Below are 20,710 nucleotides of genomic sequence, written 5' to 3' on the forward strand. Positions count from 1 at the left end.
GGAAGGCCTATTGCACAAATCTCTTCGTGCAACAGGCCTCTAGTCCTATATAATAAAACCCTAATATGCAAATCAACTGAATGGTGGAACAACTGGTTGTTGTGACACACACTGACCACCAGGGGGCAGATGCTCAACGCAGGAGCTGCCCCCTAATGGTTAGTGTGCTCCCAGAGGGGGAGCGCTGCTCAGCCAGTAGTCCGGCTCATGGCTGGTGAGCTCAGCGGCGGCAGCAGTGGCAGCGGCAGTGCTAAGGACTCCTTGGGGGATGTCCGCTGAGGGGTTCCATACTGTGAGAGGGTGCAGGCCGGGCTGAGGGGTCCCCCCCCCCAGTGCATGAATATCGTGCACCGGGCCTCTAGTGTATAAAATAAGGTGCAAAACTGCCATTTTCTGGAGCATTATCTCAATCCGTTGAGATTTTGCTTTCCAGCAATCGTTGACAGTTTGGCTCAAATAAACTGGCAAAAATTCTCTACATGTCTGAGTGTTTCTTATGTTGACACCTTGAGATTTTGCTTCTCAGCAACTGTTGTCAGTTTGGCTCAAATAAATGCATAAAAATTCTTACAGGTTTGGACATTTACTTTGACAATTTTCAGACCAGTTTGGGGAGCATCGCCATCTCAATGTTGTTTTCTAATCCATGAATATGGAATGTGTTCCCACTTACTCAGATCTTAAATTTCCATCAGCAATGTTTAATAGCTTTCATTTTGTACTTCTTTTGTTAAATTTGTTCTTCAGTATTTTATTCTTTGTAATGCTACTGTTTTCTTAATTTCATTTCTGGGTTGTTCATTTACCAGTGCAGAGAAATACTACTAATTTTTTATATTCATCTTATTTTCTGAATATCTTATTGAACTTGATTATTCTTTTAAGGATCTTGGGGTAACAGGTGTGGGAAAAGTCCACATCATTAGCAGACCCACTCTCACCCTCTGCAAAGCTCATTGCCTTGTCACAGAACCTGGAAAACTTGCTTCAAGGACTGCCTCAGGCATCAGCCCCAGGCAACTCCACTTCCATCAACTGCTTCCAACTGGGACCCTTTGCTGAGGGATTGCCAAGTTAACTTCTATTTCTCTTCCCTCCTTTTCTCGGCACAATTTAATAAACACAGAATAACTGGTAAACACTTGAAGAAAAGAATCCAAATTTAGAAAACAGATCAGTTCCGATTGACTGTTTTCATTACCAAGGTTTTTTGCAAAACAGATCACTGTAGCTTTCTGTAATGCATTTGAAATACGCCCAAATTCAAGCTCTTTGTTTATGGGCTTTTCGAAACAACTCATATAGATCCAGGCACACCTGTGAATTTACATGAAGTAATACATCATCTTTCTTTATTATTTAAGTCCTGTCTACTCCATAATGCCTTAGAGGGAAGGTTTTATGTTAATTTTGCCAACTGGGAAGGCAGAGAAAAACTAACACTGCATTCATCCCTTGTCTCCTGCACAGGAAAGTAACTCAAGTGGCACCTAATTAAAAAAATTAGCTAAACATTACTTAGCACCTACTCTGTTCCAAGCAGACACTGCACAGGCATTAAGGACAGGAAGTATGGGAGGCGTGGCCACCACCCTCAAGGAGCTCACCACCTAGTGTGAGGGGACCCCTGAGGGTGAGCCCAAGCAGGGGGGGGGGGGGGGGGGGGGGGGGGGGGGAAAAACTCCCATGGGAATGAGATGAGCCTCCTGAGTAGTCCAGATGGACTCACTGTGCCTGTGTGACAATCTGAAAATTCTCAATGTTGCTGTCTTGGGTGCCTGTCCTCTTAATCCCGAGTAAAGCGCTGACGCCACCACTCTCCTTGGTACTCAGGCGGTGCTGAGCCATGCTGACACTTCTGCTAGGAGGGCTCACCTTCCCAGCACCAGGTAACAAGGACCCACACTGTGCGACAGGCCCTGCGCATGGACATACCTTCAAGGTCAGGCGGGTGACATACCAGAATGAAGACAGTTGTGGGTTCCGTAGCAGAAAGCAGGGTGCCTTTGCTAAATGGGAGAGGTGGGCCTGAGAAAGGGGGCAGCACCTCTCTGCCTTGCCAACTATTAAAGGAATGCAGTTCAATGTGGCCTAACTTTATTTTTACAGAGAAGCTGAAAGGCTGATTTTTAGGTGAAATTCCTGATTTTTCATGCCAGAAAGTACTTCAATTAAAATAAACACTGTGAGCCCAACAGAATACATTGCTGGACATGGCCCACGGGCCACCAGCTGTGGCTCCTGCTCTGTGTACACTGTCTCCTGGAAGGCCCACAGCATTCTGGGAAGCTATGTTATTATCCCCAGATAATCCTGAGGAGAAAACGGAGGTGTAGAGAGGCCACTGCCCTAACAGGAAAGGCCGGAACAAGAATTCTAGCGAGGGACCTTTAGCCTGGAAGAAACTTTGCTTTGCTCCATGGCTGCCTGCACAGCAAGAAAGGTTCTTTAACAGTATTTCCTTCTGACTTTCTATTTACATTAAAAACAAAATTTCTCATGTTTATTTCCAATACCTTTCTTGCAACAGGCCAGAAAGTAAAACTGATGAACTATTTTAAGCATTCAGATAATCATACCTCCAAGTCAAATGCGGGGGGCTCCTCTAACAGTTAAGTCCCAGCATCCCTTTCGGTTCTTGGAGTCTTTTCTGCCCTGCCATGGGGCCTAGCAGTATCCCCCAGTTTCTTGCCGATGCTGCACACTCCCAAGGAATTCTAGTCATTCAACCAGTCTCACGTTTACTCAGCAGAGGTCTGCTCTAGAGGGCTTCCCTACCTCCCAGGCGGCCTTCCTGCTTATACACCTGCTGTATGGAAACATCTCTGTGCTACCACCTCCTCCACAAGACTTTTCTCAGACACAGGGACGCCAGAAAGGGTGGGCAGTGAGTCCACCAATTAAACGAGGAAATGAAGGAAGAGACAGAGTTCTCCAACTGGTATTCACAGTCACTCAACAAATACGAATGCCTACCTCCCGCAGGCAGAGCTAAGGGCCTGTCCTCATTGACAGCACATCTCCTGAGCTGTGGTTACAAAGCCAGTCTCTCTCCACGGGGCACTTTCTGTGCTGACAAAGGCAAGCACACAGGCCCTAAGCTTTTTGTTCTTATATATCTTTTGGTTTTTCTTGGGATTAATAACTTTTCCCCCCATTCACTTGGTTTTCTATGTACCTACCATTAAATTCATGCTCAGACTCCAACAAAGTACAACTTTCACGAGACACATTCACATGCACGAGGCATGGACTTTGCATGACTGCCATCCCCTCCTGGGACTATCTGCACAGGCTGCTCTCAGAGCCTGTCTGGGTGATTTCCCTTCGCCATCTCCTGGACCCATGTTTTCCTGCCTCTTGGCTTAGCCTGTCACTTGATGTACATCCTTCTGAAGCTTCCTGAGGACATGGGGGATGGGAGATGCAGTGTTTCAGATCTGCATCATGAAAATGCCCTTATTCACACACCTGGTTAAGGCAAAGCTGAACAATAAACTGCAGATTGAACGTCTGTTTCCTTCAGAATGTCGATGGCCTCGCTCCAAGGCCTTCCAGTGTCAGTTACTATTGGGCAGTGGGATCTCTCCTCCCTGAAGGCTGTTTATCCTGGTTTCCGAAGCTCGGGGACTGGGTCTTGGAGCAGGGCTCTTTCCGCTCCTTATGCTTGGTACCGGGTAGGTCTTTTGATCTAGAACCTTTGTCCTTTAGATCTGGAAGAATTTCTAGTGTCATTTCTCATCCTCTCCTCTGCTCTAGTCCCCTGCATATACTACCTCTTCCTCTCTCTGGCGCCTCTGCAGTGTGGATGTTAATGAATTAAACCTTTTAGACTCTCCTGTTTTCCAGTTGAGTTTCTGTTCTCTGGAATATTTTTTCCATTTAATCTTACTATCTTCCCTTCCACTAAATCTTTGATTGCAACAGTCATATTTGTTATTTCCAAGAGCTCTTCTTTATTTTCTGCAGTCCCTTCTCTATAGCCTCTTGCTATGGTTTCATGGATGCGATCTCCTCTCTTCTCTCTGAGAATTCTTTTTAAAAAAGTTTCCTTCTGCTCCTCATTTTGTTTCTATTTCCTAAGTTTGTTTCTCTTACATTCACTAGAGCAGTGGTTCTCAACCTTGGCTGCACATTAGAATCACCTGGGAATCTTTTTAAAATCCTGATTTCTGGACCTCAAAAAGATTCCCAGGTGATTCTAATGTGCAGCCAAGGTTGAGAACCACTGCACTAGAGCTTTCCTCAAACGTTGGGCAAAGCATTAAAATGCTGACCCAAAGCCCTGGTTTGAGGTGTTTGGAGGGCGGGGAGGAGAGGCCGTCACTGTGGGCTTCTGTGAAAGGTGAGCAGGCAGGGGCCAGCTATTTGATGGGAAACCTCCAAACTTCATTCTCTAGGTGACTTTTCTCTTGGACGGGCCAGTTTCTTCGGAAAAGCCTCTGGCCTTTAGTGTACAGAGACTGTCACTTGTCGCCTAACCGCTTTCAGCACAGCACCCTGTCCCCCGTGTCTGTGAGGACAGAGTCCTTCTGGTGCATCTTCTCTCAGGAGAAGCCAGACTTGTGTCCCTGTGGGAAAGGGTTCCTCCTTGGCTGTGCACAGGGGGGCAGGGGGCGCAGGTACATACGGCTTTTCACACAGACTACTGACCAATCCCCCTGTGTCCAGTTCCATCCACTTCTGCGCTTTCAAAGGTACCGGAATCTTGAAAGTTTCAGTTGACTTCAGGTTTTGAGGTGTCAATTCCTGGCTACTGCCCTTCGCAAGCGTTTAGCTCTCCCACTCCGCTCCATCAGTTACCATTTGCCCATCTGCCCTTGGGCACCAAAATGTTGTTGACGGCTCTCTCTCTGTCATATCCTGTCCTCTTCTCTTTGTACTTGTGGGTTTACTCCTTTTATATCCCATATCATCCCTAGGGTGCAATTTGGGAAGAATCTACCATCTTTTACCGAAAGCTCTGACCCTCAGCTTTTTCCATGACTTTGGTTAATGAGAGGTAAACGGCACCGGATAAAAATCAGGGATAGGGAAAAATAAAGGACTAAGGAAGGTTTTAAAGTTTTATAGGCCACTGTCCTTAGTTTAACTTTTTTAGAAGGTGTAAGTCCTACCTCTCCTGCTTACAGCTTGCTCAACCTTATGTAAGTTACTCAGCATCTCTCACTTTCATTGTCTTACATGTAAAATGGCGGTACTGCCTAGATAACAGGACCATGCAGCACGGTGCACCGACTAGTAGTGTGAACGGACAAGGCGAACTGGTTCTTTGTACACCAGGAAGCTGAGATGTTGGAGGGACAGCCGCATAGAGGTGTTTGCCAGAAGTAAGAACTTTCCTTCGGCAAACATCTCCTGAGCACTTTTTATACAGAAGATCCTAACCAGGCACAGAGGGAGAGAGCTGGGAAACATGTGAAATCATCCCACAGCAGGCAGACGTGGGCAGAGAGACGGGCTGGAGCTTAGAAGGGAGGAGTGAGAGCCGTTCATGAAGCCCAGAGAAGAGAGCTGAGACTGCCTTTACCTTTCTTTGTCTTAAAAGGTCCACATTCAGGGTGAATCTCTTGTAAGGGAAGAGACACCACCTTCGCCAGACCAGCACTCAGCATGTATTGGTACAGACGCTTAAACGTCCTTTCGCACAGCCCCTGCCAAAACAAAATTTAAAGCTACTGTTAGGTACAAGCAAGGTGTTGAAAACAATTAAAAAAGCATGTAGCCCAGCTGGTGTGGCTCAGTGGTTAAGCATCAACCTAAAAATCAGGAGGTCATGGTTTGATTCCAGGTCAGGGAACATGCCTGGGTTGTGGGCTCGGTCCCCAGTGGCGGGGTGTGCAGGAGGCAGCCAATCAATGATGTTTCTCTCTTGATGTTTCTACTTCTCTAGCCTTCTTCCTTCCTCTCTCTAAAATCAATAAAAACATATTTATAAATAAAAAGTAAAGAATCATGTAAATGAGCACAAGTTCAAGACCTAAGTTAATTGGTCATCTTGAATGAGAGCACACTGGCGGGTATTAATGAGGAAAGACTGCTAAGCTACATTGTCAAGGGCACAAAACGGTCCAGAGCAATGTACTAACAGTTCTACCTTTTGATTACAAGAGGGGGAAAGGGATTTTCTTAGAGATCCTGGAAGGATATACAGGGGTGAGAATGAGGGCAGAGGGAGGTAGACAATGGAGACTTTTCACTGTATACCTTTCATACTATTTTGATTTTAATCAAATAAGCGTATTAATTATTAATACATACACACACCTCCCACAGGCAGTGGGACAAATAGAAAAATATTAAAACCATTCTTTAGATTTTAGTCTATCTGTGTAGTTCCCCATTTGCCCCTTGGTCACATTTCTGCAAGGTGATAAACCTCAGTGACCGGACGTGCACCTGAACTGCAGCGGTTACCTGCAACCAGCCTCTGTCCTGGCCATGTCTTTCCACATAAAAGTAAATTACATGCCAACACTGAAAAGTGAGAGATTTCATATAAAAATCCACATTCTGGCTTCTCTTGAAAAACAAGATCTGGCAATAAATCCTAGGACTCTTCACAGCAGCAGCCAGCGGAAGCCGAGGACAGCTGCTCCCTCCAGAGAGGCCCCGGTCTCCACGGTACCAGCGCCTGCACGCTCCCTCTTGGTCCCTGCACAGTGAGGCTGAAGGTCAGTTTCCATTTATCATCATTTTTGTGCTGCTTTTCTTTTATGACAGTTAAGAAGAAAATGAACTATTTCTTGGAATCCATATAGTATCAATCCATACTTCTCCACTTGTACACCTAACCTGTCTGACGCATGTACACGCCCTCCCCAGCCGCTGCTGCCATTTGACCCTGGAAGAGTGAGGCAAGTCACCACTGTTGTAAGTTAGGGACTGAACAGCAGGAGGCACTCAGGGCTAAGAGTTGTTAGCTAGGTCATACAGGTTTCTTCTTACACCCTGGGAGAAAGAGAGGGTGCAAATGTCTGTGGGCTGCTGCCACCGCAAATGTGAAATCAGCTCCCAGACTAGCCAGCACTCTAGCTGTTGGGCAGCAGAACATATGGCTATCAAAGAAATACAGATGACTCACATATGGCTCATTCAAACCCACTTGCTTGGAAATGGCATCTATCGTTAATCTAGCTGTGCCCCCAGCATCGTGGAAAGACCCTTTGGAAACTCATCCATCAAACCCCAGCCCTCAACATATGGTCCTGAGCCCTGGCCCATACTAAGCAGGGAGGATGATGTAGTCCTGCCTTCTGGGGGCTGCCATCCAGGACTCACAGTCTGCCTGGCGAAAAGAGAAAGAATAGGAGTCTCCTCCACAATCTTCCCCCTAAAGTTAGCACCTATATTCGTGTCATCAATCTCATCTACAGGCTAAGTATTCACTAAATCCTGCCAAGGTCACCCTGACCCCTATTTCCAGCTGCCAAATGAATGTTCCAGAGGAACCTCAGACTCAATAAGCCCTAAAATCAAATTTGTCGTCTATCTCATCATCACTCAAACTTGTTCTCTTTCTGTACTTGACTTTTTCATACATTCATTCACAACTATTTACTGAGCCTTTACTGTGGGCCAGGCACTCTCCTCCTGGTGGGGTCAGCAGTGAAGGCTGAGTCCTGGTCTCCTAAGCTGGCCCTCAAGTTCCAGTCTACTTCTCTGAGCGGTGCTCATGCAAACCAGACAGGACTCCTTCGTTCAGCTCTACATCCTGGCTTTGGTCACTTACCAAGTCCTGCTAGTATCACCTCCAAAATGGCTCCCAAACATTTCCAGCCAGTCGCCCACCGGGCCTGAGGCAAGAGCAGCGACCTCGCTGCCCACTTCCCATCTCTCTTCGGTCCACCAGTTCATTTCCTCAACACCCTTCACACTTCCTGAACAGCCCTCAGGCTAAAGGCTAAAGTCCCAACTCCCCGCCTGGTACTCAAGGCCTTTCAATGTGGCCCCAACTTTCCCTCTTAGCGGACCTCTAACAGTCCCACAGCCTCCGCAGCTCCACACTTTGCTCGAGCCAGTCTCCCTCACCCGAAACGCCATTTCTCCTGTCTGCTTTGGGAGCACTCACTTTCAAAGCCCAGCTCTGGACTTGCTCTATAGCTCTCCCAGCTCTGCAGAAAGCTCTCCCGCCGTTCGCGGGCTCAGACGTATCTTTCCAGGGAGCACTCTAGCCGCAGTGAGTGCTCACGCCGCCCCTCCAGTCAGACTGCTCCACGACAGCGTGAGACTGTCGTCCTCATTCACTGCTGTCCTCTTAGCCTGGAACATGGTTCTGACTCAAAGGAAACACTTACTAAAGTTTTTGTTGGAGGAATAAATGGAACAATGTCCTGTAACAGTTAAATCTTGCTGCTTAGATAGTCCACAGTGCTGACCCGAGAGCAGACTAGCCCAGCCTCCTCTTCTCCCACCCCCCAAGTGACTCAGTAGGCAAAGGGTTTCAGCCTCCAGTTCTGCATCTGCATGGGCAGGACAAGAAATATAAAGAACAAAGTGGGAAGACATTCATTCATTAAGCATGCAGGGATCTTCTTCATTTCTATTAGGGTCTCTTAAGAGGCCCTAACAGTCTATCTTTTATTTTTCTACTATGGATAGAGACTCCGATAGAAAAATATTTCTTTCCTACCACAGACAGCAGTGCACGTGTAAGGACAAATCACACTGACTCTCTGCTCGGTGTCTGAAAGGTGACGGGGGGGGGGGGGGGGGCCTGCGGGGAGCTGGCCAGTGCACAGCTAGCTCCAGCTACCTTTTGTCGTGAGAGACTGAAGGTGAAGGCCCGGCTTGTCAGAGCTTCTGATATTTCAAGGGAAGCTGGAAACCTAGATTTTTTTTAGGTGAAATCTCAAATAAAAATAAAGCTAGGTCAAGTTTATTTTTAACAATGTGCAGGCCGAATGTGACCCACACGCCTGTTTGTAAGCTCTGCTTTAGACACGTGGGCACGAACTGAACCCAGCAGGAAGGAGCAGATCCTCCTCTCTGAACAGCGAGAGCAGAGACGAGAGCCCCACTGAGGCAGCACCAGGTGAGCAGGCCTTCCTGCAGTCTATGGTCAGACTCGGCCTGCTCCTTTCGGACTGAGTCCTGTTATTCAAATATCCTGACGTTAAATTTCAAGTTTCAAGTTCTATTTAACCTACAGGGCAATTTTTCTTTTCTCCCATTTCTAATTTGGCTTTTTCTTAACTGTTCAAATCCGACTGGAAGCAGCACCACCTCTGTGCTTTCTGCCTCTCGTTCTCCCTTCATCACTGCCTCTCTTCTGGGGCCCAAAGACGAAGCAGGTCAGTGATTTTGTTTCTCCCCATGTCATCTCACCTCCTTCTTGGTAAAGTCACTGTTATGGCACTATAAAACCACTGGGAGCAAAATTACAAGCTTAATTATGAAAGTAAATCTACAGGCCCAGGTTTACCACTCCAGCTGAACTTTTACAGCAGGTCTCAGGGCAAAAACCCCAGGGGGAAATGGAAGTCAGTCAAGAGCAAGAAGGATGCAAGTTAGGGACTGAGCAATTTTCTGTTTTATAAAACAAAGGAAAACTCCACTTATTTCATGGTTAGGGATGCACGTCCATAGCAGGGCTTTCAATGCAATTCATTCAATCTACACTTAATCATCTCCGCGCCACGGTGTAGGGAGGCCAGCCCCGCCCCCGGGAGCTCCGGCAGCTCACCAGCTCCTCCCGCAGCTTTCCTAGTGTCTCGATCTGGTTGCTCCGCATGCTCAGCATCACCGAAAGCTTCTCCATGAGGATGTTGTATTTGCTCCTCCTGTGAGAAACACAAAACGGTTCAACTTTTCAAACCTGCTACTAAAGACCGCCTAGATTCAAGGCTGGGCTCCGAGTGGTTTGGTCTCATGGCCCAGGGTGCCTAACTAGGGCAGACTCTACACTAAAACTACTGAAATGGTTCTTTAAAATGCATTACATTTTGATAATACCTTCAAGTTTAGATTGATATTTCCTTGTCAATCACTTGGTGGAGAAGGTCAGGTTACTCTGAGTGTGAACCTAGGCCGCTTCCCTCCAATCCAGTGCTCTCCTCACTAGATCACAACACCACACGGATTCTGAAGCCCAGGTTTCCACTCCTGACGTCACTGGAGTGACGGATCCCTCCATCGGTTGCATTTTTACTATGAAGTGGACGTCACAAAAAATCCTTCCAAGCTAAAGGCCACCAAAGGAAGCTACTATTCAAGAGAGCAGGGCTCCTCATGGTGTGCCTGGGGGAGCTGGGGGAGGGGTGCAGAAAGGAGCCTGTGGCCAGTGTAGCAGGGGAAGGAGAGCTGGGCTTTAACTGCCTACAGGCTGAGGGCAGGGAGGGCTTCTGTATGGGATGCGGAGACCACAGCCACTTCTCCATTTTTACTGCCCCTCAAGGAATGAAAGAATAAATGAAGACACAGAATTACTGCACAGGAACTAGTACCGAGCACCATGTCATGGCCGTCACACAGAACTCAAACAGCGGTCCAGAGAAGCCAGGTGACTGCCTAAGTCAGAGGCAAAGATTTACTTATTTTTTAAAGTATATTTTTATTGACTTCAGAGAGGAAGGGAGAAGGAGAGATAGAAATATCAATGATGAGAGAGAATCCTTGATCAGCTGCCTCCTACATATCCCACCCTGGGGATTGAGCCAGCAACCCATCAGGAATTGAATCATGACCTCCTGGTTCATAGGTCGACGCTCAACAACTGAGCCGAGGCAGGCGGGCCAGGGGCAAAGATTTCAGTACGGATTTGACTTAGTCCATTGTTCTCTCTTCTACCTACAGCCGTCACCCTAGTTCCTCGTGGATCACAGGCTACCCACCAGTTATGAGTTCTGAGATAAAGATATTTAACCAGTGGATGTTATGACTAAATAATTAAAATGCGAATTATTAAAGTATAATTCTCTCTAATGTATTCTTTCTTTTCTTTTTTTCATTTTTTAATCCTCACCCAAGAATATTTTCCCATTGACTTTTAGAGAGAGGGAAAGACAAAGAGAAATATCGATGTGAGAGACACATATCAATTGGCTTCCTCCTGCACGTGCCCTGACCAGGGCCCTGGCCGGGGAGGCGAGGTATGTGCCCTTGACTGGAATTGAAGCCGGGACCCTTCGGTCCACTGTCTGACTGTCTACCCACTGAGCCAAACCGGCTAGGGCTCTAACGTACTATTTCTCACATGGATTTGAAGACAAACTCAGAGTGACATTTCCACTCCTGGAAATCCTGAGTCAATAGTCAGTCTACACATGCATATCGAGCACTTCCTTTGGGCCCATCCCTGTGCTATGCAGTGGGTACTGCAAACTTTAAAACTTATACTTAATCTGGAGTGTTTACCCTTCCTCCCTTTGGAGGGTGCACCTGGCCACTGGGTAGAGGGTAAGACCTCTGTCATTTGGGGATAGGAGAATCACAGTCAGTCCCTGTGGTCCAGGAAAGGGTCTGCCCACTGCCTCTGAACTCTCCCTTGGCACTGTCCACCTTTAGCATGGAGGACTGGTGGCCAGGCACGGTGCTCACACTGACTCACCCAAGGGCACTCATCCCAGCCCTGCACCAGCTTAACCCTTCCCTACCCTGGTCTCTGCCCCTCCCACAAAGGACGGCATGGGGTGGTGAGGGGCAGGCTGAGACCGCTCTGCTGGGTGGCGGAACACTTCTTTCCCCCATTTCTATACCCCAACAGGGAGGTTTAAAGAGTCAGAGACCCACTCCCAGACTCCCTGGCTCTCAGAGGGACTATTTTATCAGCTTGCTGTACTGCCTGACTATGACACACAGCTAAATGGCACCATAGTGATCACTGAGGAGAACCTCACCATCTCATCTACAGGTTCAGATGGTTGCATGTTGCAAAAACATGACAATTTTAAATTGATACAATTCAACCTCAACTCTGTCACCATAACAAATCAAATTTGATTTATTTATTTACTTTTAATTTTATATTCCCCCAAAACGTCACCAAAATATTAAGTCCCTATTGCTAAGCTGTGGGGTTACAGGCCTTTTTAACCTTTTTTTCTGTATAATTTCCAGGTTTTCTAAATGAGCATGACTTATTTTTCATAATCAGAAGCACACAGTACATATCTTTTTAGAAAGCTAAAGCAGTGTGCTGATTTGGCCTCTGACTTTTAAAGACATAACATACGTGGCTGCAATAGAGATGTAACAGAGGGTTCTGGTCACCTAACACTTACCTGTCCACATGGAACCGGTTCAGGAGGAGCAGGATTGAGTGCTGCTGGGCTCCGCTGGGTAATCGGATCACATGGGACTGCATTGTAATGAGCCCATTTTTGTTCAGAATTTTCCTATGATAATGGAGCTTCCCAGCGTCGACCCTGGAGGAGAAGATGAGTGGCATTTTGTTGGTTGCTTTCCCCCGTCAATGTAGAGAGCCTCACCATGACATGAGTGCCAGAGATACACACCTGCTGTCCTGCTTGTCTGAGACAACAGCCATCATGAGACAATGGCCTTGGAAGAACCTCAGCCTAGGAGCAGGACCAGACCTCCAGGAGAGGTAGGTGGGGAGGGGGAGGCAGAGGCCAGGGCAAATAGAGAGGGAAGGGATGGCTGGGGTGGGAGACAATAGGAGGTGATCAAATAGGAGGAGAGAACCAAACGTGGACCTCTAATCCTGTAATGGCCAATAACCAGGGTGACCACACATCCTGGTTTGCCAGAGGGTCCTAACTTACGCCCAGTTCCTTAGCGCCCCTTCTGGTCAGCTCCACCTGCCATTCTCAATGTCTGGTTTGGACAATAGCTACATGGTCACCCCAGGGTCTCTTAAAAAAGAAAGCACTGTGCTCCCAATCACCATAGATGGGGGACTGCGAGATGACCAGGATAAGAGGAAAAGGGAAGACAAGTCTGCAGGCTCCAGTTTAGACACAGGGCATAATGGCCAGTGAGCCCTATTGTTTAAAGCAGAGAAGCAAAGCATCCCCGCCCTTCAGTGATTTTCAGCCCTTTTCATCTCATGGCACACACAAATGACTAAAATTCTGCAGCACACTATTTTTTGCCACTGACAAAAACAAAACAAAACCCCAAAACAAAAAAAACCCCAAATAGGTATAATTTTGATTCCTGCCCATAGGATGACTACTGTGTTGGCTGTTGTCCTTGTTTTATTTGACACTCTAAGGGAAAAGAGGTCAGTGCCCCTATCGCAATAGTCAGGTATTGCATGTTTTAAGACTTGCTACAGCACACCAGTTGAAAATCACTGCCTTACTTGAACGCAGCGCTGTGGAGGTCTCGCTGGAGCTCCCCCTGCCACCGGGACCGGCCTAATCGCTCCAAAATGCAGTAGGAGAAGTCGGGGAGTTTCAGGTCAGGGTCACCCTCCAAGCCTATCAAGGCCCTGTAACGCATGTCCTGGGAGGCAACGATGATCAGTTTCTTCCCCCACCTGCAAATCAGAAACAACCACAGGAAGAAATAACTTTTTGATTTTAGGAAAATAGAAACAGGAAAAAGCAGAAGCTTGGAGAATCATCATTTTCTGTGAGGTTCAGAATCCCCCAATTAAGCCAGTTTTAGTCCTGGTACTACTGCATTGTGTTCAGGGTGAGCAGAGCCAATGCCATCATGCCTTGTTAAAGCCCTCCCAGGCCTGGCCAGGCGCTCAGACCAAAACCCCAACTCCCCACCAGGGCCTGGACTGCCCCACACCTTCCCTGGCTCTGCCCTGCGCACAGTGACCCTGCCGGTCCGGAAACAAGCTGTTTCCTCTTCCCGCTGCTCTTCCCCAACGTCTTTAAGTGACTGTTCCTTCTCATCATTCAGGTCACCGCTCAGGTGTCAACTCCTCAGCCTTCCCCCAAGGGTAACCAGAGTCCATTCCCCAGCTCTGACCATTATTTCCACATTCTTCATGGCACCAAGCACTCGGGAATGGCGATAGGTAATGTTTAAGAGAGACCTGTCTGTCTCCCCCTCTTCAAATAAGAAGCTCTGTAAGAGGGGCACATTGTCGACTTGTCCACCAGGACATACCCAGAGCTTAGAATGAATGCGGCTCATAGGAGGAGCTCGGTGAGTATTTGTTACGTGAATGAACTAGCTTACTGGACTAGACAGATAAAGCAAACTTCAGAGTCAAAACCACTGGACTGTGTAATCACTGGACCTGTATGTAGTCTGTTAAAGATCAGACCTTGGACAAATCATTAGTTTCTCCCACTGACTTGGTAAATGAGAAATGCCCGAAAAAGTGGCCAACAACACTTCCAGCAGGGCACTGGATACCCTGGCTGAGAACACTGACTTCTCTGCTGACGCCTCACAGGCCCCACCACTGTGCCTTGTCTGTTAACTCAAATGCGTGTTTTGAGCAGACTGGCCCATTCCACTCGTGCACTCTTGGGGTCCAAGCTCTGCGGCAGAGATCACACGAGATGTGCGGGCAAAGAACCCCCACTTACTCACTCCTGAGCATCAAGATACACCCAATCGGAGGAGCTCCCTTTCCTGGATGAGTTACCAAGAGTCCACATGTGAGGGCCCATGGGCTTGAGCCAGTGTCTACTCATCACAGCCTGTGACCGGACCACAATGTCTGCCTGCAGTCACATCACACATCTCCCTCCTCCCACCCACTCAGATGCCTCCACCCAGGCAACAAGAAAAAAGAGGTTGTCTTCATTTTAACTGAACTGCAGCTTCCTTCACTTTGTAATCTATAATTAATCTTCTGCAGAGCTGCAGAAATCTGCACAGTCCATCTTCAAAAGGATGTGGCTGTGAACATATGGGAGAGTCTGCATGTCACCAACTTAGGACCTGTGCTCTCTCATCTCAAAGCAGGATCATTAAGTTAAATTGGAAGAAGTCAGTTAGGAAAAGGAAGTTTGAAAACTAAGGAACTAATTTTCTGCTTTAAAATTACTCAGGCCCTGGCCTGGTGGCTCAGTTGGTTGGAGCATTGTCCTGTACACTAAAAAGGCTGCGGGTTCGATCCCTTGTCAGGATGCATACGGGAGGCAACTGATAGATGTTTCTTTTTCACATCAATGTTTCCCTCCCTCCCTCTCTCTCTCAAATCAGTAAACATATCCTCAGGTGAGGGTTAAAGACAATAAAAAAAAAAAAGGTAATTAGATTAGTTTACTACCCTGTATTAGCAAAGTCCACTGATTTCAATTAGCTGATGCAATGACTCCTGGTAAGTTCAAACACTGATTAAGCACCATGCAAAGTACCAGAGATACCAAGATAAATAAAGTCCTTCAGTAGCTACCTTCAGGGAGCTCAGGCTACTCACAGACAGACAGGAAAATGACTCAGTGACTAAGGTGATAACTGCTCTGGCAAAGCAGCTCTGGTGGCCAAGGCTATCAAATGACATACATGAGGGGCCCCAATTCAAGCCGATGTGTGTGACTAGAGCAGTGATGGCAAACCTTTTGAGCTCAGCGGGTCAGCATTTTGGAAAAACCCTAACTTAACTCTGGTGCCGTGTCACATATAGAAATTTTTTGATATTTGCAACCATAGTAAAACAAAGACTTATATTTTTGATATTTATTTTATATATTTAAATGCCATTTAACAAAGAAAAATCAACCAAAAAAATGAGTTCGCGTGTCACCTCTGACACGCGTCATAGGTTCGCCATCACTGGACTAGAGCGTGTGCATAGTCATCAGGGAAAACTCTCACAGGAGGCGATTCCTGAGTCAGCAGTAAGCTGGGCGGGCGAATGTTAAGGAAGCAGATGCCGCAGGTTCTGCAGGTACGGAGGAGCTTGCCTATTCAGGGAGGCAAGTGGTGTGGCATATTCGAGAGGCTAAGGTGTGGTGTAAGCTAGAAAGCAGAAGGAAGGAAAACGAGGCCAGCTGAGTCCACATCCTGAATGGCCTTTCAATGCCCTGCTGGGAATTTAGATTCCACGACACAGGTCCAGGGTTGCAACTTCAACCCCAACAGGCAATCCATCAGTCAACATGCGTTTTTAGGAGCTAACTTTGTGCCAGGTACATTCTAGATCAGGGGTGGGCAAACTTTCTGACTCGAGGGCCACAGTGGGTTCTTAAACTGGACTCAGAAGAAGGAGCTGCAGCCCTGTTTCCCGACGTTGCCATGTTAACACTGCTACTGGTGAAGAAGCGGAGGGGAGAGCAAGAGAACCCTCCACTCTTTCGGCTCCGCGGGCCGGATAGAACAGCCGAACGGCCGGATCCGGCCCGCGGGCCGTAGTTTGCCCATGGCTGTTCTAGATCCTACAGATACATCTATGAACGAGATGGACACACTTCCTGCCCTCAAGAGTTTATAATCTGGTGAGGAAAGTGACATAAAAAAAATCCTTAAGCCCTAGCTGGTTTGGCTCAGTGGATAGAGCATTGACCTGCAGATTGAAGGGTCCGGGTTCAATTCCAGTCAAGGGCAGGCACCTCAGTTGCAGGCTCGATCCCCAGCCCTGGTAGATGGTAATAATAGTTTATCTGTCTTCATTCAGGGCCCCGGTTTCCGAGAGTGACTAATCCAAGTTGTCATTTTGTCAACCTGTCTGTCTCTCTCACATCAATGTTTCTCTCTCATTGCCCAACTTGGCAATGACCACAGTGCCTCTTCAAATAGAAGTTTTGTAGCTAACTAGAAGAGGAGGTGGCAATGTGAAGATCTGACAGTGTAGACCAGTGATGGCGAACCTATGACATGCGTGAACTCATTTTTTTGGTTGATTTTTCTTGGTTAAATGGCATTTAAATATATAAAATAAATATAAAAAATATAAATCTTTTTTATACTATGGTTGCAAATATCAAAAAATTTCTATATATGTGACACGACACCAGAGTTAAGTTAGGGTTTTCCAAAATGCTGACACACCCAGCTCAAAAGGTTCGCCATCACTGGTGTACACCAAGCCCTTTAAAGCCTGGTCTAACAGTATCCCAGGCTGGTTCACAGGGATCTGAGGATAAGATTTTGGTGAAGCGGTAAAGGCAAAAATGGATCACCATGGGCAGAGGGGTGGAGGGGAGGTGAAGAGGGGAAAGAGTGAAGTGAGTATAACTACTTCTTCCAAAAACTATGGTTGTAGCCTCGGATAGAGAGAAAGTTACAGTTACAGGGAATGTGAGGTAAAGAGAAAGTCCTGTTGGAAGAGGGGCAAGTCACATTCATGTGCTGAGAAGAGAGCACCAGCAGACAAGCAGAACTGAAAATAAAGGAGAAAAAGGAGCTAACTGGCAGAGGCAGGAAAGAGCCTGAGCCTGAGGAGGGGGAGGAAAGGGGAAGAACTGTGTCCCATTACACGGCCAGTTTTTCATCTCCTCCGAGATGAGGGATGGGGAAAGAAATGTGGGAAAGTCTGCAAGTTGAAGAAGGTGAAAGTTAGGTGACCTCACACTGGTAGCTTCTCCACGTTCAGTCAAGTAGAAAGGAAGGTGGGGATGGGGGCAGGTTGACAAAATGACAACTTGGATTAGTCACTCTCGGAAACAGGGGCCCTGAATGAAGACTCACAAAAGGATCGATGGGCAGCACAGGGCCCAGCTTGGACAGAGAATGATAGGCACCAATCTGCACGGCCAGTGGGGTTCGGTAGTTGAGCATCAACCTATGAACCAGGAGGTTACGGTTCGATTCCCAGGCAGGGCACAGGGCCAGGTTGTGGGCTCGGTCCTCAGTGTGGGACGTGCAGGAGGCAGCCGATCAATGATTCTCTCTCATCACTGATGTCTGTTTCTCTCTCTCTCTCTCTCTCTCTCTCTCTCTCTCTCTCTCTCTCTCTTTCTCGCCCTCCCTCCCTCCCTCTCTGAAATCAATAAAAATATATAAAAAAAAGAAAGGCACCAATCCAAAGGACAGCTGCCTGCTCCGCCCACCTGTGCTAGGACTATGGACACAAATGGAAAGAACGGCAGGTCCCCTGAGCAAAGTTAGCCCGAACAGGAGCAGAGTGAAGAAGTAGAGGACTGGCTCAGTGAGGGGATGATGCCCTCTCAGCAACCCTGAGGCCGCAGACCAATCTGGCGCTCTGCCTACCTCACAGACTTCAAAGCAGGAAGAGTCCTGTGAGTTTCTGACGGTGCAAGTTAGTTACCTGTCAAAGGCTTCCACCATCGTACAAAGGGGCTGCAAAGACTTAGTCCTGATGTCATTGGTAATGTTCTTCCTCTCCTTAAAGTACCGGCATGAGCCCTGGATGCCATCCTTATTCTCTAAGATCATATGAATGGGGTAGACATCCTCCAAAGGGTCCGGGTCCCTCTTGGACTCTAAAATTCCAGTTTCCAAATCGATTTCTTCATACCTAAGGAGGAAAGCACAAATAGCAAGCCATAGCTCAGCTTCAGAAATAATACATGCTTGGCGTGTTCTGAGAACCACCTGAAGAGATCAGAGAGAGGGAGTGAGACCCCTCTGTCTTCCTGAAATGCAGATCATCTTGACAAGCAGTATTCTCTGCCCCAGAAAACAGAGACCTTTCTAGGACTCCCAAAGCCACTCCAGAGGCTGAATGCTGGAACCAGAATCATCATAGTGGCCCAAGTTATGGCCTTTTGGTTTCACTACAAATCTGGTGCCTAGTCTCCAAACCAGTAGGTTTGGACTTAATGATTCAAGGTTTTCCTTCTAGAAGATGCCATCTTTCCATCTCTTTTTAATGATCTCTCTAGAACCTTCATCCATTTTTATGGTTTCAACTAGAGGCCCGGTGCCGAAATTCATGCACTTGGGGGTGTCCCTCAGCCCAGCCTCCACCCTCTTGCAGTCTGGGAGACCCAGGGAATGTCTGACTGATGGCTTAGGCCCACTCCTCCCAGGTAGTGGGCCTAAGCCAGCAGTCAGACATCCTTAGCACTGCCCCGGAGACATGAGCCCGGCTTCTGGCTGAGCAATGCTCCCCTGTGGAAGCACACTGACCACAACTCCTGCGTTGAGCATCTGCCCCCTGGTGGTCAGTGCGCATCATAATGACCGGTTGTCCCACCGTTGGGCCGAAACCGGCTCTCTAATATCCCTCTAGGGATCCCACATTGCAAGAAGGCACAGGCCAGGCCAAGGAACCCCACTGGTGCACAATCTGGGCCAGGGAGGGACGTGGAAGGTTGGTCAGCTGGGGAGGGACTGCAGGAGGGCTCCAGGGCATGTCAGCCCTTTTCGCTCAGTCCCTATTGGCTGGACTCCAGCAGCAAGCAAACCTACCAGTTGGAGCATCTGCCCCCTGCTGGTCAGTGCGTATCATAGCGACTGGTTGACCAGTTGACTGTCTGCCCCCTGGTGGTCAGTGCACATCATAGCAAGCCACTGAGCGGCCTTAGCATATCATTAGCATACTAGAGGCCTGGTGCATGAAATTCGTGCATGGGGGTGGGAGGGAGGGGTGTCTCTCAGCCCAGCCTGCACCCTTATCCCCTCTGGGGATGTCCAACTGGCAGGAGGACATCCCTCTCACAATCCAAGACTGCTGGCTCCTAACCACTTGCCTGCCTGCCTGCCCCTAACCGCTTCTGCCTGCCAGCCTGATCACCCCCTAACTGCTCCCCTGCCGGCCTGATTGACACCTAACTGCTCCCCTGCCGGCCCGATCGCCCCCAACTGACCTCCCCTGTAGACCTGGTCCCCCCCAGCTGCCCTCCCCTGCAGGCCTGGTCACCCCCAACTGCCCTCCCCTGCTGGCCATCTTGTGACAACGTAGGGACAGCCATCTTGTGACAACGTGGGGGTGGCCATCTTGTGAGGGCACAAGGGTCAATTTGCATATTACCTCTTTAATATATAGGATTATGCTTTGATTAGTTGAATGGCCAACTGGATGACAGGACATTTAGCATATTAGGCTTTTATTATATAGGATTATCACCTGAATGTTAACAATTTCCACCATTAAATCCTCAATACTATTTTTTCCTCCCAAATGTCAGTCCCGTCTTCAACTGTCTACTACACACCTCAAATTCAATGAAATTAAAACCAAAGTTATGACTGCCTCTCCCTACCTCCCACAAGTCCCTCCTTGACCTCCCCAGTTGTCTCTTATAAACAATAGAGAGACATCTTTGGCCTGTGGATTGTTCTTTTATCCAGTCAGCCAAGTTTGTCAAGTTCTCCTTAGAAATCTTGCTCACATCCTACACTAGTTGAAGCTAAATCCTCTTTACACTTTTCTTAAAATATATTTTAATTTATTTCAGAAAGGAAGAGAAAGGGAGAGATAGAAACATCAATGATGAGAGAGAATCATTGATCAGCAGCCTCTTGCGCACCCCTACTAGGAATCGAGCCTGCAACTGGGGCATATGCCCTGACCTGGAATCAAACCATGACCTCCTGGTTCATAGGTCGACGCTCAACCACTGAGCCAAACTGGCTGGGCCCATCTATACTTTTCAACCCTTTCTTCCGTGCTGTCTCTGTGACCCCTGCACTATTTACACCTCCATTCTCAAATCACATCTTCCCCAGCTTCCAGGACACCATTCTGGGCTGCTGCTGCTCTCTCTCTCCAGGCACATCTTCCCAGTCTTCTTTTGAAGGTTCATAGTTTTCCATCCAGCCTTTAAAGGTAGGTGCACCTTAGAATATACATTCTTCTCAAATGCACATGGATCATTCACAAAGATAGACCACATGTTAGGTCACAAACCAAGTCTCTACAAGTTCAAGAAGATTGAAATCATATGAAGCATCTTCTCAGATCACAGTGGAATGAAATTAGGAA

General features: G+C 47.7%; 1 protein-coding gene across 5 annotated transcripts in view; it reads right to left on the minus strand.

Moving 5' to 3' along the window:
- GTF3C1 (general transcription factor IIIC subunit 1) overlaps positions 1-20,710 on the minus strand; it is an 87,437-nt gene that overhangs the window by 59,993 nt on the left and 6,734 nt on the right. For 3 of the 5 annotated variants that reach the window (XM_036303077.1, XM_036303075.1, XM_036303078.1), the window contains exons 2-6: positions 18,089-18,298; positions 13,268-13,444; positions 12,222-12,365; positions 9,686-9,782; positions 5,531-5,654 (exon numbers count right to left, since the gene is read on the minus strand). In XM_036303077.1, the coding sequence (XP_036158970.1) occupies positions 5,531-5,654; positions 9,686-9,782; positions 12,222-12,365; positions 13,268-13,444; positions 18,089-18,298 (752 nt within the window). Of the gene's footprint in view, positions 1-5,530; positions 5,655-9,685; positions 9,783-12,221; positions 12,366-13,267; positions 13,445-18,088; positions 18,299-20,710 lie in introns of those variants that run through there. The other 2 variants (XM_036303076.1, XM_036303079.1) reach the window with 2 other exon arrangements.

This window comes from Myotis myotis, unplaced genomic scaffold (genome assembly GCF_014108235.1).
Source record: "Myotis myotis isolate mMyoMyo1 unplaced genomic scaffold, mMyoMyo1.p scaffold_m19_p_35, whole genome shotgun sequence".
NCBI classification, from domain to species: Eukaryota; Metazoa; Chordata; class Mammalia; order Chiroptera; family Vespertilionidae; genus Myotis; species Myotis myotis.